The sequence below is a fragment of the Pseudonaja textilis genome, chromosome 6 (assembly GCF_049901715.1).
Source record: "Pseudonaja textilis isolate UNSWEBS1 chromosome 6, rPseTex1.2, whole genome shotgun sequence".
Lineage (NCBI taxonomy): Eukaryota > Metazoa > Chordata > Lepidosauria > Squamata > Elapidae > Pseudonaja > Pseudonaja textilis.
In genome coordinates, this window is record NC_141995.1 from 19935842 (window position 1) to 19954480 (window position 18639).

The 18639-nt window shown below is 37.5% G+C and overlaps 1 protein-coding gene across 5 annotated transcripts in view; it reads left to right on the forward strand.

Moving 5' to 3' along the window:
- Positions 1–18639, forward strand: part of EGF (epidermal growth factor) — a 49633-nt gene that overhangs the window by 18808 nt on the left and 12186 nt on the right. Inside the window, exons 8-18 of one of the 5 annotated variants that reach the window (XM_026697848.2) lie at positions 1538–1660; positions 3220–3345; positions 4394–4530; positions 5899–6047; positions 7006–7110; positions 8441–8664; positions 11563–11730; positions 12134–12289; positions 13215–13331; positions 13867–13992; positions 17122–17263. In XM_026697848.2, coding sequence (XP_026553633.2) covers positions 1538–1660; positions 3220–3345; positions 4394–4530; positions 5899–6047; positions 7006–7110; positions 8441–8664; positions 11563–11730; positions 12134–12289; positions 13215–13331; positions 13867–13992; positions 17122–17263 — 1573 coding nt within the window. Of the gene's footprint in view, positions 1–1537; positions 1661–3219; positions 3346–4393; positions 4531–5898; positions 6048–7005; positions 7111–8440; positions 8665–11562; positions 11731–12133; positions 12290–13214; positions 13332–13866; positions 13993–17121; positions 17264–18639 lie in introns of those variants that run through there. The other 4 variants (XR_015744075.1, XM_087935968.1, XM_087935970.1 and 1 more) reach the window with 4 other exon arrangements.

An 18639-nucleotide genomic window follows, 5' to 3' on the forward strand; every position in this document is an offset into this window, starting at 1 on the left:
GGTATTTCCAGAAATGCAGGAAGTGACTAAATGGCCCTATTTTTCGGCCTGCAAAGGCTTTCCTCAAGTCTCTGGGAGGCCGAAAAAGGCCTCAAACAGGCCGAAAATCAGCTGTAAGGAGCATGCATGCGCAGTGAGGTAAATTTGCCTGGGGCTTGTGTGCTGACACAAATGGCTCTGCGTGCCACCTGTAGCACGTGTGCCGTAGGTTGTCCATCACGGTTCTATGTTCTGGATAGTGTCAGCTTTAATGGCGTCCAGCCACCAAGTCCTTTGTGACCTGGTTTTCTTTTACTGCTAACTCTTCCAAACACAATCACTTTCACCACTGAATTACTCCATATGACATGGCCAAAATAAGTGAGAGGCATGTTTTGTGACTTTGTTCTCCAGTGACATATCTGGTGTTATCCATTCTAGGACTTGCTAGATGTGCCTACTTGCTTGTTAGTTCACTGTAAAAGAATATCTAAGGTTATTCTTTAACCTGACTCCATACTGGGTAGAAATAGTTGATTTGTTACTGACTACATAGGATAAAAAATACAAAACTTTTGTCTCAACATACATCCATATAAAAATCATCACAACGACAGAATCCCCAATTATAACTTCAAAAAAGGCAACTAGATCTTATAAACAACGATCTCTCATCCCTTGATTGGCAATTTCTATTCTCTGGATGCAACACTGTAGAAGACCATTACAACATATTTTTACTTGAAGTCAAAAGAGTCATCAAACTATATATACCATTAACAACTCCCAAAACCAGAAAAAAACAAATTACCCAAAACAATAAGGAAGCTTCAATCCAAAAAGAAATCACTTTGGTAGAAAAACAAATCTGGTCATGTTGCCAACTTCAAAAGCCGATGCAAAAATTTATGCCACCAGATAAAAACTGAATGCACCAATTATCACATTAAACAAGAAGAAAACCTTCTACGCACCAATTCCACCCACGCTTTCTACAATTTTATAAACAACAAACTAAAAAACTCCATCCCATCCCTGAAAGGACCTAATGGTAAAGATTGCAACAATGATACTATTAAAGCCAGCCTCTTAAACGCATTCTTTGGCTCAGTATTTGTAAACAGCAATGGATCATGCCCAGTATTTCCTAGTCAAACCACAGACAGCTACAATGATCTAATACATATTGATTTTACAAAAGACATTGTTGAAAAAGCACTGTGCAATCTAAAACCATCCCAATCTGTTGGACCGGACAGAATATGTGCCTGCTTCTTAAAAAAGCTATCCACTGCCATAGCCGAACCTCTAAGCATAATCTTTGAAAAATCTTTTAGGACCAGCTCCTTGCCAAACCTATGGTATCAAGCCACGGTCATCCCCATCTTCAAAAAAGGAGACCCCAGCCTAGTTGAAAATTACAAAATTTAAAATTATTATTGAAATTATTAAAATTTCATTTCATTATTATTTTATAACTAAAATATTCTGGCTTGAATCCCGCCAACTTATTTCTATCAATTTTTGAAAACATGTTTTTTATTTTAATGCATCGTAGAACTGATTTCCTGTTCAAGCAATTATATTCACTGCAGCTATGATTGTGGAGAGACACCTGAAGGGCCTATTTGCTTTTGTCCTGAAGGCTCAGTTCTCCAAGCTGATGGAAAAACATGTTCAGGTAAACAAATATAATTATTTTTCAATGCTTATTCTGAAAATGTTGTGGTAGATTGACAAATGCTAGATATTGAAATAGGACAATATTTTATAATTAACTGTTTAGCATTTGTATTGTACTTCAGCTTTCTCTAGTCTGATGTTGAACCAACCTGGCACTGAAAATATTTGATTAATTCCTATAATCCTGAGTTAAACTGGATGTACTCAACAGGAGTTGTAGAACCACAACATATCTAGAAGAATCTAAGCCTGGCAAAACAATACTGTTTAAACCATTTTCTTTATCTTATTTTAATAAAGAAAAGCAGTTGGATGGGGAAATCAAAAAGCATAATATCTTTATTAGGGCAAGTGAAAATTAGGTCAATTAAAACTATTTGCAAGCTTTAAAGAACGCTTGAATAAATAAGATGGTTAGGAGGTATAAAAAGAAGAAAGGAATAAAGAAGTTGGCTGATATTCATGCCATGTTTACTATTTGCCACAATTGGTTTTAGGTAGAAAAATGGAAATCTTGATTTTTACAGGTACAGAGTAACTTGGGCGGAGGGTTGGACTAGATGACCTGCAAGGTCCCTTCCAACTCTGTTAATCTGTATCTGAGTTCCAGGAGTTCTCATAAAGCATTCTAGGAGGAGGAAACAAACATTTTTGTAAGCTACCCATTGTTTGAAATACAAATGCTACTATTGGATATTTTACTATATACAGTATGTACAATGATAAATTATAATAAACTGATTATATTTGAAGTATAAATTTGAGCTGTTAAAGTACGAACTGTTTAAACCTTTTGTGAGATATCTGGAGATATGATTGGTGAGAAGTAGATGAGATATCAAGTATGTTGCTGTAATATTAACAGGAGATAACTTAAGCTTTCATATTAGGTAGCAAAAAACGTAATTGGGAAGAAAGACAATCTAATGGGAAGAAAGTTCCATGTGACTGAGAAATTTGGGAGTTGTGATCAGCTCAGTTGTCTCAGCTACAAATTTTCACAGTTTCAGTTACAAATTGACTTTTGTGGACCTTACTTCATACTTAAGTGGTCAGTAGAGGGGGTGTGCATAAGTGCACTAATGTGCCTATCGTGCCTGTCATTGTATTTTTATTCTCTTATTCTTGTTCTCATTTTTGTTTGATAAATTCTAATAAATAAAATAAACAAATAACTGAATTGGAAGGACACCTCAGACGAGGCTGATCTAAATTATCTATGTTTGAAATATCTTAATATTGCCCTATTATCCATTATTGAGCCATACCAATTACTGCCCAAGACAGACAATTCCGTTCCCAAGGAGAATCCCGTTGGAAGATTCTTTTGTTATTGATGGAACACCTTGAGATATAGTGGATTCTTACTTCCATCTCCATCCACCCTGGGAATCCCTAAATTAATAACGAACAGCCATAGTTCAATAGAGATCGTCTGTAAAAGATGTTTACTATAATACTTACTGAAGTTCAGCAGAGTGAACCATGCTATTTCATGTCAGTCTAAGTGCAGTGGCTTTAGGTGAATATCCATTTTTTAAAGTGAATGTCTTTTAGGTTGTACATCGCCTGATAATGGTGGTTGTAGCCAGATTTGTACATCTATGAGTCCAATAACCTGGGATTGTGGTTGCTTTCCTGGCTATGATCTTCAGGAGGACAAAAGACATTGTGCTGCTTTAAGTAAGTATTGTGATCTTTGGACACATCCTTACATTTTTCTAACTGAGACATGAAAATGCCCCATAAACTACTTTTAAAAGACACGTGGTGGTATCATGTAGGATTTCCCCTCTTCACTCAATTCACACATTTTTTTCGCAATGGACACAATATATGAATCATCCTTGAAGATATGGTAATGACATTGTGATGGTTTTTCTGCCTCCATTTTAGGCCAATTTAGGCTGATGCAAACATAACTCTTCTATCAGTAACAGGATACTGATTTATGGACATTTTGGCATGGGTTGCAAGAAGGATTGGACATCTGCATCTGTCCATGCAATTCCAGACTAGTGTTTCTGATTGTTCTGAAATAAACTGCTCCAGCAGATGCAGTTTTTGCTAAAACGTACAGATAAATATAAACCTAGGTGGATCTTAAAGAGATCTAGAAAGATTTTCGTTGCTTGCTTTGCCATTAATACAAATGGGGGCTGATATTTCAACCTTTTTAAAAAACCATATCCTGTAGATATCCTTGATAGGACAGCATTGAAAGAATAGCTCAGCAAAATAGTCCAGCTTAATATGGGAAGCATCATTGAGTTCCAAATTGGTGTTTAATAAAAGACTGAAATTGATAGGGTATTTTTTTTTTTGATGGGGTGGCTAAGGAGACATTTACACTTATATTTATGTTCTACTTAAATTTATTATCGAATTTTCTTTTACTGATATATCTTCAGAGCATTATTCTCTAATGCAAACCCATTACAGATAATTCCTCTCCTGGAAAAAAAAAGGAAGTATGCAACAATATTCATCTACCTGTTTTGAAAGATATAAACAGCTGTCACATTTAGCATATGTTAAATTCATTGGCAGGTTATCACTTTAGCTATTTATAATCATTTTGTAATTAATGTAATCTGTGATCATTGCCATGTAAGGATTGTAAATGAGAAGAAAAGAGAGCAAGCCCATGCTACAATATGCTTCTTTCCATTTTTATCTGCAGAGTGTTGAAGTAGAAGACTTAATATGTTGCTACATTTATTACAAACAGGACCAAAGCCATTTCTGTTGTTTGCGAACAGTCAAGATATCCGTAGCATTGCTTTTGATGGGGCAGAATATTCAAGAGTCTTTGGCTGGCAGATGGGAATAGTCTTAGGCCTGGACTGGGATCCAATGGAAAGTAAGGTAAGGTTTTTATTAGAAAGGGGGATTTCAAAATATTACAAGAATCAATGTTCTTACTGCATTGTATTTTTACTATTTAGTCCATAATGCTCCATGATATAGATAAAGTATTTCTTATTGCTATATGCCTTGGGTCAGATGACTTGGGCTTCCTAAAACAATGAACCCTTGTCAGCAGTTATATGTTCACATGACATATTTGTCACACCTATAGTTGCTAAATTTGTTTTAAAAATCCTAATTATTAGAGTGCAATAGCACTTAGATTTACTGTATATACCGTTTCATAATGCTTTACAGCCCTCTCGAAGCAGTTTAAAAATATCAGCATATTGCCCACAACAATCTGGGTCTTCATTTTACTGACCTTGGAAAGATGGAAGGCTGAGTCAACCTTGAGCTGGTGATGATCAAACTGCCAGCAACTGGCAGAATTAGCCTGCAATACTGCATTCTAACCACTGCGCCACCATGGCTTTATTGGTGATATTCACACATGGCTCCCATCCAGCACCTTGATAACATTGTGTATTAGTAGGTTTGGAGGAAACATAACCTCAATTTTGTAAATAATGTATCTATTTTTTTTTCTCAAATAAATGTCATATAAATAAAATAAAAGTTGTGAGAGAAGAAATCCTATCCCCAACTAAGAAGTGTAGTACAGGTGGTAGTGAACTTACAACCATTCAGTTACAAAAGGACTGAAAAAATGACTTATGACTGGTCTTCATGCCTACAACCATTGCAACATCGCCATAGCCATGTTATCAAACATTAGGCGCTTGGCAACCAGCATGTATTTCCAATTATTGCAGTATCCTGCAGCAACCTCCCAGTCAGCATCTAATAAGCAAAACCAATGAGAGGAAGCTGGTTTAGCTAAACAACCCCCTTGATTCAGGGCGTGAAATTCATGGCCTATGGGCTGCATCCAGCCTGCAATGTGGTTGGATCTGGTCTGTGGTCTACCCACATTGCTTCAGCCCGGTCTACCCAATATGGCTTCAGCCCGGTCTACCCAATGTGGCTTCGGCCCGGTCTACCCAATGCAAAGTGGAAACATGCCAGTAGTTTGGGGAGTGACATCAAGCTGGCCATGCCCACCCAGTTGGTCACACCCACCCTGCCCCCCAAGGTCAACCACAGCCCTGATGCAGCCCTCAGTGAAATTGAGTTTGACATCCCTGACTTGATTTATTTAACAACTGCAATGATTTGTTTAACAACCATGACAAAAAAGGTTGCAAGGCTGTAAAATTTAGCACAACTCTCTTAACAACTAATTCGCTTAGCAACAGAAATTCTGTGGTTATAGGTTGAGGACCACCTATAATCATCTATAAACCTTTGGTTTTCTTCTTACAGATTTATTTTACCCATACAGACCTGAACTGTACAGAGAGGTCTGATCTCAATGGAACCAATCGTGAAAAAGTTGTATGTGACACAAGTGGGAGATCAGAAGGATTAGCCTTGGATTGGATTAATCGCAAATTGTACTGGACTAACCCAGGGTATGCATCAATATTGCATCAATATTGTAGGACACCTACTGGTAGTGGAAAAAAATATGGTGGTAAATAAACAACTGGCAAAAAAAGGAGAGAGTAACTGAAATGTTTCTGAAATGGTAGCATGCATGTACTTAAGATTAGTCATAACAGAAAGACATGGAGATTAAAAAAAAGACTGAAAAAGACCCTTTGCTGAATAATATGCGAACCAAACACATTCATGTAGCACCATTTCTTTACTGAACAATGAGTGTATACCCTTTCAGAAAAACGGGAAACCAAGGAACATCGTTAGGAAAAAAACACGCTCCCAATCAATTGTGTCCGAGATGTTATTTTTAATTCATTTCACAGATCTCCCTTCCAGGACTTCCACATAGGAAGGAAACACTTTTGATTATATCAGCAAAGTCATAAAAATACTGTCTTCTTAAGAAACAGGTTAGCAGTTGCCATATTTTCCTATAGTAACAATTGGTTTACAAAGCCAGTTTGGTCTAGGGATTAAGGCGCCAAGGTAAAAACCAGGACACCCTAAGTTCTACTCCTGCCACAGGCATAAAACTAGCTGGATGATTTTGGACCATCACTCTTTTTCAGCCCTGAAACAAAACAATAGCAAACCGTTTCTGAAAAAATCTTGCTAAGAAAACCACAGGGACTAGTCCAGACAGTCACCAGAAGTCAAAAATTGACTTGAAGACGTTCACATAATAATAGATGCTTTTCATCAGGTTACTAATTTAATTTACAGATTCTGGTTACTCCTACTCCTCGTCTTATTCAGTTCTTATTCAATTTGCAACTTCTGTTAATAGGAGAAGATAGAACTGAGGAGAAACATTTAAAACATTTAATTAATATCATGGTATGAAAGAATCAACTGGAAGAAGGCAAGTAAAGTGACAGATTAAAGTTATTGCAGTAAGAAACCCCATTCTGTGTGTCTACTTTGTAGGAAATGTAGCATTGAAAGTAGTAATCTAAATGGAATGCAGAGAAAAATAATCATCCAAGAGAAGATGTTTCACCCTCAAGGAATTGCTGTTCATCCATTTACCAGGTAAAATATCAAGTCAAATTTGTTTCCAAACTGTTATTGGGTGATATAGACATCCAAGAATAAAGTCTGTGAAACCATTGCTTCTATTGCAACTATTTTACATGTGCAGAGATTTTGCAGGTATGGTTGTTGAAGGTACAGATTGAGTGGTGCGATGGCCTATAGGTGGATATCTTGCCTCACAATCAGGAGGCTGTGAGTTCGATCCTAGGTAAAGGCAGATATTTTTCTCTCTGGACACAATGAGAATATATTTGCTGCGAACTCCCATTGGCAACAGGAAGGGCATCTGGCCACTAAACACTCAGTTCCATTCAGTTGCCCTGACTTCACCCCAATGCAAGGGATTACGGGGATCATTAAAAGACAAAAAAAAAAGTTATTGGCGGTGCAGATCCAATGGCTTTAATTCTTTAGCATCTCATGATCTACTGACTACAAAGCAGAAGTAGAATGTAGATAAACAGTTATTTATTCTGTGTTCATAAATGCAAAAAAAACAGGCTAATTAGAGCAACAGTCTTCCCTATAATGATATATGAGTGATGGGCATTAAGAGTGGCTGATTGAAGAAGAATTGACACCTTTGAACTGTGATACTGGTATAAATTATTGCATGTACCATGGACAGCCAGAATAACTGAGAGGTGTTAAATCATACAAAACCAAACACATCACAGCTAGAAGCTAAAATCATAAGATTATGTCTGACCTATGTAGGCCATGTTATGCATACAAATTCATTGGAAAAGTCAGCGAAGCTAGAAATGGTTAGTGGAACAAGAAGGAGGAACAAGCAAAGAACATGCCTACTTGATAACATCAAATCTGGTGCAAATTTGAACATCCAACGACTGAAAGAGGCTGTGCTTGAAGGGTATAATGGAGAGCACTTGCCAATAGAGTCACCAAGAATTGGACACCACTAAATGGTTAAAATCAAAGCATTTTATGTTCTCTCTGTCTGCTCTTTGGTTCCTTCTGCCTTTCTTCTCAGACAGCTATGCACAGAGCACATGCTCTTTGACTCTCCTCCAGATAGTTAGTTAGATATTTGACTTTCTCTTATCCCCATGAGGCATTTCCTCTAAATAAATTTCATTTTCTCTTCTAGTCATAAATCTGGTAAGTGTCCAATGAATTGTGCCTCCTATATTTTAATCATGGTTGAGGGATCAAAGATGGATTTTAAAACACAAAATTATTACCTATGAATATTATTTATATTTTGCTCTGACAAGTATAGATTTTTATGTGTTCTTTGTTCCGCAACATGACAGGATTTTTAAAAAATAAATACAATGACTTATTTTGTTTTCCTTCAATAAAGGGAACTGTTTTGGACAAACCTAGGGATCAATCCACATATTGGAAAATCTACTTTACAAGGCTCAGAACGTGTCATTATAGCAAATTCAGATTTACTTTGGCCCAGTGGAATAACTATTGACTACACTGAGGACAAGCTGTACTGGTGTGATGCCAAAATGTCTGTCATTGAAACTGCAAAACTGGATGGTTCTAACCGGCAAATACTAACACAGAATGATGTAGGTGAGGCTTTGGGATGCTAGTTTTCTATCTAATAATGAACATATCAAAATGTCAAAGGAAGAGTGACTTCAGTTGAATGACCCCCCCCGCTTTTTGTACCACTTATCTGTTCACTGCTGCTCCAAATACTTGATTAGGATCCCAGTGACGAAAGCAGCAAGTTCCTGCAAATATCCACGATAGTCAGATGGTTATTTTTTTGTTGGTCACCCATCCATATTGTGCTACTTCTCTGGTCTGATTCTACCTTGCCCCAAGGTGAGGTTCAGGCAGCCCTGTGGAAAATGAAGAAGAAAAATTGGGTTGTTTTTTTTTTGGGAGTGGGGTGGAATAGGAAGCAGAAAAGTGTTAAAGGGATTGTATCTGGATTCTGTTTTGGAGAGCAAATAGCATTAGCACCCACCTGGTCCACATTCCAGTGTATATTTGTTCTAATAAATCAACTTGCTAAGGGAGTGAGATTAACAAAGAGACTGGTGTGTGTGTCTTCCTCCCCACTTCTTTCTCTCTCCCTCCCTCCTGAATTGCTTGAAGTTTCGTGCAAAGAAATAGGAACAAATTTTGAAAATTGAAGTGCTTGTATGCCCATAAAGGGTTAGTACTCCGGTCCCCTCTAGCTCAGTTATTAATAGGTTAATATTACTACAGTGATTCTTATTGCAGCACTACTGCCATCTAGTGCCCATCCCTGTCATTTAAGGTACAGAAAAGATGCTTTGGGGAAGGAGAAGGTCTAAGGACCTTCTAAGTCTTGAGATTCAGTGTTAGCTCTGAGTTGGTGGTAATATGCTTCCAGCTGCCAGTTGCAGGGGAAGAAGAGCAGAGGAAACTTCTGTCTCTACCTCTGCTTGCGAGTGCCATAAATGCAAATCTATCCGACAACTGGAAAGAAGGTTTTAGACTAATCCAGCATGGTTACTTTTTATGTTCTTAAATAAGGTGTTAGGTTTATAAGAGAAGAGAAGAAATGTGTGTGTATGCATTCTAAGACTTCCAGTGCTTTTTGTGCATTTTCTGGTTGTTGGCTGGTGCAAGGGTCAGGCTTTTGGGTGAAGATTTTTGCTGCACTAAAAGAAGGACAAAAAACACTGGATGAGGATATGCCGTGTATGCAGATATGGCCAAGATTCCCAATATTCTTTCTGTCTGGAGTAGGGAAATATTGAAGGTTTTCTGCCTATACTCTTTTGTGTGCTTCCTGTCATAAAATGACAAGAACTGTGACTGGTTTTTAAAAATTGTGCCATTTTGCTCCAGTTCTGCAACTAAAAAAACTCCACTGGTTGTAAAGAAATTAAGGTGGGACTACATATGTCCCTCAGGCTACGGATTGCACCCTATTATGTTGAGAGAACAAAGAGAAAGACAATGCTTATCACTGATATGTAGTCCTTGCTTGGCAATCATAATTGGGACCTGCAACTCGGTTGTTAGGCAAAGTGGACATTAACCGGGCTTATGATTTTAGCTCAGCTTTCTTTTGCTTTACAGACTTGTGAAGGCTGGAAATGTTGATGATTGGTCATAAAGTTACTTTTTCATCACTCTTGTAATTTGCAAATCTTTGTTAGCTGAAAACTTCCTGTGCTATAATTGCAATCTGGATTTTTTAATCTTAGGCCTTCCAGTTCTGACTAAAACATCAGAAGTGATAAAAATCTTAAAAGAATGGGACATTTTAGATAAAATTAAATAAATTACTGAAAACTGGCAATACAAAAATATTTTGGACTACAAATAGTAATTTGTAGTATTTAAAGTCAGTTAAACATAAATTAGAACCATATTCCTAGTGCAGGGGTATTAAACTTGCATCGGCATGGCGCCATCCAGTGGTAGGACTCAATTTTTTTTACTACTGGTTCTTTGGGTGTGGCTTCTTTGGGCGTGGCAAGGGAAGGATACTATAAAGTCCCCATTCCATCCCCACTCCTGGGGGGAAGTTACTGAAAAATCCCATTCCCTCCCCACCCCACTGACCTGCTTTCCAGCTCCATTCTCCTGTGCAGGGCAACCAAAGAAAACCCAGAGGATCAGCTGGGACTTGGGAGGCAGAGAATGGATGGGAATGGGGCCAGTCAAAGGCGGTATTTGCCACTTCTCCAAACTACTCAAAATTTCCGCTACTGGTTCTCCAGAACTGGTCGGAACCTGCTGAATAGCACCTCTGATGGTGTCACGTGACATATCATGACTTTCCCACCCTTTGCTAAACCAGGCGTGACCGTGGCCAGCACATGATGTTCAGGCTTGCGGGCTGAATTTGACAGTCCTGGAACAAGCTACCAGTGAACTACCATCTCACTGCTTTAATGTTTGGACAGATTATTCCCATCTGATGTTCCTGATCACCATTCGGTGATATAAAGTCTGCATATATTATTTGAACATTTCCTGCTTTCATCCATCAATGTTATGATAGCAGTGATGACATCTGGAGTCCAATACTATATGGAAGTACACATGTTTTTCCCTCTGCATCTCATACAGATTGATGAATGTGCTTTAGGCAATTTAAAAGGTTCTCTCTCACTCTGACCCTAATCTTCGACTTACGACAATTACCCTAATACTGTGTAGGGTATAACTAAAGCTGCAGTCCCAAAATGGATGGGGCTAGGAGTCTTTAAGGATTGTTCAGGGATTGTTCAGGGATTGAGGGATGCCCCCTCCAAAAACAGACAGATTTTAGTCTCATCTATTGTGGAGCGGGGGTTGGGTGGGCCAATCTGTAAATTGCAGAAGAGATTATGAAACAATCCATGCAATCCCTGGAGCCCAGATCTGAATATTGATCTGCAAAGTTCAGAATAGAAATATATTGCATGCATGTTAATTTATGTGTTTACTCAGTGCCTGTATATAATGGAACTGTCAATCTTTATATCTGCATTCTAGGCCATCCCTATGGCATAACAGTTTTTGAGCACCACATTTGGGTGTCTGACTGGGCTAGGCCTTCATTACTGAGAATAGACAAGAAAAATGGCCTCAAGAAGGTCCGTCTTGGAGGAAGAATGCGGAGACCCTCTTCACTGCTTGTAGTTCACCCTTTAGCCAAACCAGGTATACATCAAGTGTGCTTTAGTCTTTTTCAGATTAGCTCTGTATCAGGATTTACTAGGGATTCTAAAGTGTTAGAAGCAAGCTTGCTGGCAAACTACTATTTGGCAAGTAGTGAAAATAGTGATAATAAGATAGCATTGTAATACATTTTAGAATGTAGCAAAACCTGCCCCAATAATCAATTAAAAACCTTTTTAAAAGAAAAATATTCTGATTGTCATTTTAGTTACTTATATGTGTATAAGCAATGTGACTCTATTACTGGTCTATTTTGACAGTTACAATGTATTTCCTTTCATTTAGCAGTTGAATACGTTACAGGGATATTTCTCCACTAGTAAATAACAATTTTGAAATGATACGTGCAGTGGTGCTTATCACCTAGTTATTTTTACCTTTTCAGGCCGTATCTCTACATCCAAGGAAGATGCATCAGGAAGAAAAATGTTTGCCGCAGAAATATCATCCCAGCATCTTTTGAGTAACAACAAATATGATGATAGCCACGAGGATGACCAGCAGAAGCAACAGACATTGACTGCTGAAATTGTGGTGTCTAGTAAAGATTGCCTTTTCTTATTTTCTAATGACAGAAGGAGATGTGTGTTCTCAGTGACTGGCAAAATAGCTGATAGGGACTAAAGAAGCATCTCTGCAGTTTATGCCAGTGGCTGTTGTGATCGTGTGTAATTGGAGCATTAAAAAACTGCCTTATACTAACTTAGATCGTTGATCTGCCTACTCTACAGGGGCAAGTTAAACTGTGCAGCAATCAGCTTCATGACAAATATTACTTATTTATTTAGCAACATTTATAGCCCTTCAATCCAAATGGACTCTGGTCGTGGTACAAAAGCATTTGTAAAGAAGAAAGTGCAAAGTACTAGCTAGCAATATTTAAATTAATCCAAGGGCAGAATGAGAGACAGCTTGCTGTAATAGTTAAGGCAGAAGTGGGGAACAATGGCTCCTTTATGATTTATCGACTTCAACTCCCAGAATTCCTGAGCCAGTATGGGAGTTGAAGTTCACAGGTCACAAAAGGCCTATTGTTCCCTACCCTTGGATTAAGGCATCGGTCTGGGAGTCTGGGAATGCTAGTCCCATCTTAGGCACAAAGCCAGCTGGTTGACTTTGGATCAATCACTTTCTCTCAACCCTCTCTCAACCCCAGGAAGGACACTAACTGACTAAAAAAAGAGGAATGCCCACTGGAACAATACTGTTTTGATTAGTTGCAAAATGCAAATAGAGCAGAAAGTACAGGTATCTTGGAAAGAGAATATTCCATAAAATGGGGGTCTGCCACTGAGAAGGTTTGTCATCCTGTCCATAACCCATGTGCTTTGTATAGAGGGGGCAGAGCTGGATAACATTTGAAAAGTTAGCTCTAGTGAGTTTGTTCATAACAATTTGCTACATTGAACACATAAACTATGGACAACTGTAGTGATAAATGTTCTTATCATTATTTTGTGCCACAGATCGTGATGATTGTACACCATTGGGTTGTGATCTCAATTCCCAATGCATTGCACATCAAAATGGTGCTGTGTGTGAGTGCCAGGCAGGGTTCATCATGGAAGATCAACTGTGCCATGGTAATTTTATATGACAGATTACAGAGTAATATTAGTATATTTGTGCATGGATTTCATCTTGGGCCGCCATTTTGAGATCTGGAATATACCCTTGGCACCATGCTAGTGCCTTCAAAAAGCATACAAGCTCTGATTAATAGGGAATACAGCAACTATAAATTCAGGCTTACAGTTAGAGCTTTTAAAACTTTTTAATAGACCTTCATGCTAGGTTTATCCTTCAGTTTAGACTAGATTATCCCTGACAGTCAAGCTGGTCAGTATTTGGAGGTTCCAGATCACATTTAAAATCAATATACAATAGTTATCAATGTAATAAGTTTACTAAACAAATGCATTCATATAAGAGTGAGGTTCACCTACAACAGATTTGATTAACTGTATTTATATCCTGCTTTCTCAGCAGGAATTTAAGGCAGCGTACATGATTCTCCCCAGTTCTCTTTTATCCTTCCAACTCTTCTGTGAAAAAGAATTTAATTAATACTTTCATGTATAGTCTCCCAGCTATCAATACTTTTTTAAAATCTTGTAGATATTGATGAATGCCTTCTTAACCAAGAACAGTGTGATCTGAGATGGTCCAGGTGTATCAATACTGAAGGGAGCTATTTCTGTGAATGTCTTTTGGGTTATGCTGAAGATGGACTTCATTGTTCTGGTGAGTTATTGGCATAGAGGATGTCCCTCTGGACATTTTGAATAATTTCTCCATCCTACATAGAGGGATTTTTATGCCAAACTTCTAAATGTACTTATTTGTCATATTGATTTATTGTATTTATATGCCGCCTATCTTACAGAAACATGACTCTAGGAAGCATACAATCAAACTATAAAACTATAATTATAAAAATATTGTAAAATTAAAACATAAATACTATAGTGTATTTTTTAAAAGCCAAAAAGGATTGGGAGCCCATAGATGCTATACACAATATAACTACCTCATTAAATCCCCATTTCTATGAGACCACAAGCTTGTTGACAGAACTGACTTTTAAGGGACTTTTGGATGGAAAGCAAGAGGGGGCTACTTTTACCTCATGAGGTAGGGGGTGGGGAGAGGATGGTGTTCCATATCATTTATTTTTCTTCAGTTTAGGAAAGCAATTTCACACTGTGGACTATGATGGATATTTATTTGTTTGTCTGTCAAACATCTACAAGATAACAAGTATAAGTATTAACATGAACAAGAACAAAGGGAGTAAATACAGATAAATGGGAACAGTAAGACAGGGGCGGTAGGCATGGTGGTGTGCTTATGCACGCCCCCTTTAAGGATGTCTTAGGAATGGGGCGAGGTCCCCGGTAGACAGTTTTAGGTTGAGGCTGGGAGTATTTGAGGCTGTAACAATGGAGTTGGGTAGAGCATTCCAGGCATTAACCAATTGGTTGCCGAACTCGTATTTCCTTCAATCGAGTTTGGAGAAGTTTACCTTGAGTTTGTATTGGTTGTTTGCCTGTGTATTGTTGTGACTGAGGCTGAAGAAGTCATTGACAAGCAAGATTTTATAGCAGACAATTTTGTGTACTATGCTTAGATCTATGTATTATGTATTATGTACTCTGTTTAGTATTTATTATTATGTTATGTATGTTATATTATATTATGTTATGTTATTATATATATTATTATATATATTATATTATTATATATATTATATTATATATATTATATTATATTTACTTTTGTGTGTTATGCACTCTGTTTAGGATAGTAGCAGAATAACTAATTTTCATTTTGATTTAAATATTGATATGATAGAATGTAGTGAAAAGGTGGATGCTCAGGAGGGAGGGGAATGCATTCCAGAGCAGTAAGAGGCAACTCAGCTCAGATCTTATGTGTGAGAGAAAGAGGGTAAAGACAGCCTCTCCCTAAGAGTTCACAGAGTATATTGTAGATACAAGTAGTAGAGTGTTCAGTCTGGCAAGATTTTGTCTATAGGTGTGAAACATTAAAGAACAAACTTGAAAGAACTGACAGGTGTCATTCTTGATTTGAGATCTGACAATTGCTAAATATGAAGATTCAATGAATTGCCTTAATGAGTTCATGTAGTAATTTATATACAAAGTAGATGGAAAATGAAATGTAACCTACAGGTTATGGACTGTATATGCTCCCCCAGAGAATGTCAAATTATAGTGAAACAAACAAAAATATGTTTCATTGATATGACAGTAAAGAGATATTAAGCCTTTGATGGGCCTGGTAGCCTTATTTTATGTTTTAAAATGGGTTCAAAATTCCAGATCGTTCCAGAGACATTACATCAAGGCAACAATCACAGCTGATTTGAATATGTAAACCTATCCACCCCCAGACACACAAAGCAGTTCTTGGCACTGAAAAGACGATATTCCCTTGTTAAACATTTTAAGTACTTGCTGACGCTAGACTTCCAAACTCTGTAAGGTTGCTGGCATTATTTATCTCCTTCTTCCAGGCTCTCTGCATTCTAGGTGATGTTTAACATCATCAGTTCATCAATATGCAAAGCCTCTAGATGTCAGGAGATGTTTTCTTCTTCTGTAATTTGGCAGCATTAATGGAATGAATGACCCAGTAGAGATTTATTGGAAATCATTACCCTGCCTATAAATGAAAGCGAGTATTGAGTCAGTCATAATACTCATCCAATAATTTTATGTTTGTTAATAGTCATGAGATTCGAGTTTCTGACATTTCCAATCAGGGTTCATTGAAAACTATGTTCATAATCAGATTCCCTGATCTGCATAGCTAGAATGCAAAGGCTGACATTAAACCATAAGTTTACTGTCTCTAAGAATACTGCTTGGAGGTACAAAGGCAGAAATGTTTTGCAGTTTGTCAGCTTATTGTAAACTGGGCCAATTCTGATGCAGGTACATGTTTTTGCAAATTGGAAACTAGACTTTACGAATGTACATTCCTTTCTCTCCCAGCTCCATTTAAATTCCCCCTTTCTTACTATTGCTTACTACATCAATATACCTTGATCTGTTGTTTTGCTGAAATAACAACTCAGGAGGAAAACTTTGGTTCATGGCTATTAGCTTGATAGTTACAAGTGTCACATCTTCAAGGAGAACAGCTGATGTCCTCGTGCAGTTGGTTACCAATTATGAAATTTTATCCATCTGGACTAGATGGAACAGGAATCCAATTTAGCAGGACAATACTTAGGTTCATATGTTTTCCTAACTAAAATGCTAGCTACACAGTGGAAGAAAATCATAGTATTATATATCAACTGGAATGTTCTGTCATAGTAAGGGGAGAAAAGGACCCTAATTTACATGTAATGCTTAGTAACAATCTTCATTAGTTCCTTCTCAACTGCTATGGACCAAGTTTCTCTCTGTCTCTCCCTCTTTTTGTCTCTCCATCCCTCCCTTCCTCCTGCTTTGCTTTGAGAATAGGCCTAGAATAGGCTTGTAAAGAATAACCAGTCCAAAAGCACTCAGTTTTTAAGTGGGGACTTGCATTTACCTTGCTAAATACAGCACCTCAGACACTGTATCACATTGTTTCTCAAATAGTTATTATTAAGAAAGTGATATTATGCAGAATTAAGTAATATTAAGTAACATAAAGTCATAGGGAATTTCCTATTTAGCATCCCAGTTCTGTTGCATTAAGATCACCTAAGTAGACATTTCACTGTATCTGCCTTTATTTCTTCAAGGAGTTGATATTTATTGTTTTAAAAGTGGGAGAACCTACTCACATATCAAATCATTTAAATTTGACCCCAAGGCTCAAACACATTAACCCCCTTCTCCTAAACTGTTTCAGAATCGGTGATCGCTCCTTCTATTGTAACCAGGGATGACTCTACATTATCTGAAAAAGAAGTTCCTATGGACTGCCCACCATCATACTGTTTCCATGACGGCGTTTGCATCTATTTTTCAGATCTGCAGACTTTTGCATGCAAGTAAGTACTGAACTCCAACGTATTTCTATAGTTTTTAATTTGGTTAGTGTCCAGTGAAATAACAGGCAGGTTAAATAGTGTTGCTAGACATGTGAAATACATGTATTTTATTTATATCCCATGAATGCTTAAGGCATACATAATCTCTCATTTTCACAATGATAATCTTGTAAGGTAGTTTGGGATGGAAGAAAACATCTGATCCTAACTTACCCAGTGAACTCTGTCATCAAGAAAGGAGCTTAGTTTTCACTAACTGAGTTTGGAACATTTGGCCCAAGTCACTTACAAATCTAAAACACACGAGAATATAGTGTTTGGATGAGGTGTATAGAAATATTTATTTCCATTTACCACACAAGATCCTCATGTGCATCAGCTCTAGCTTTGGTATTTTCACACTGAACATGGGGGTTTTGTAGGTATGGTTAAAAAAAAAACAATTTAGTTTCAGAAAAAAATTGTCCTGCAATTTGCAACTTCTACACAGCAAAAACATATGGACTACACTTCTGGATCAGGGTAAAGCAATAGATGTAATTTATATTGACTTCTGCAAAGCATTTGACTCAGTGGTAATGACAAACTATTATTAAAATTAAATTCTTACGGTATTTCTGGGTCCCTTCACAAGTGGATTACTGCCTTCCTGTCAAACAGGCAACAAATAGTAAAAATATGCCTTATCAAACCCTGCACCAGTTATCAGCGGTGTCCCCCAAGGGAGCATTCTAGGACCCACACTCTTTACACTCTATATAAATGACCTTTGTGATCACCTTATTAGCAACTGCGTCCTCTTTGCTGATTATGTAAAACTATTCAACACCACTGTCAATGCTACCATCCTTCAAAAAGACCTTGACTATGTGTCTGAATGGTCTAACAGTTGGCAACTCCAAATCTCTACCAACAAATGCTCTGTCCTACACATTGGTAAAAAAACCCTATATACCAAATACAAGCTAGGCAGATATGACCTTGTTGATGACCCTCACTTTGTCAAGAACCTTGGAATTCTCATATCAAATGACCTAAGTGCCAAAGCTCACTGCAACAGTATTGCCAAAAAGGCTTTAAGAGTCATAAATTTAATTTTATGAAGCTTCTCCTCTGGTAATACTGATCTGCAAACTGGGACATTCAAAACCTTTGCTAGACCAATACTTGAATTCAGCTCTGCTATCTGGAATCCGCAATGTATATCTGGCATAAACACAATTGAGTGAGTCCAGAAGTATTTTACCAGAAGAGTACTATATTCATCTGTTCACAAAAGAATACTCTACACCACCAGACTTGAGATTCTAGGCTTAGACAACCTTGAACTACACCGATTAAGATTGGATTTAGGCATAGTACATAAAATCACATGT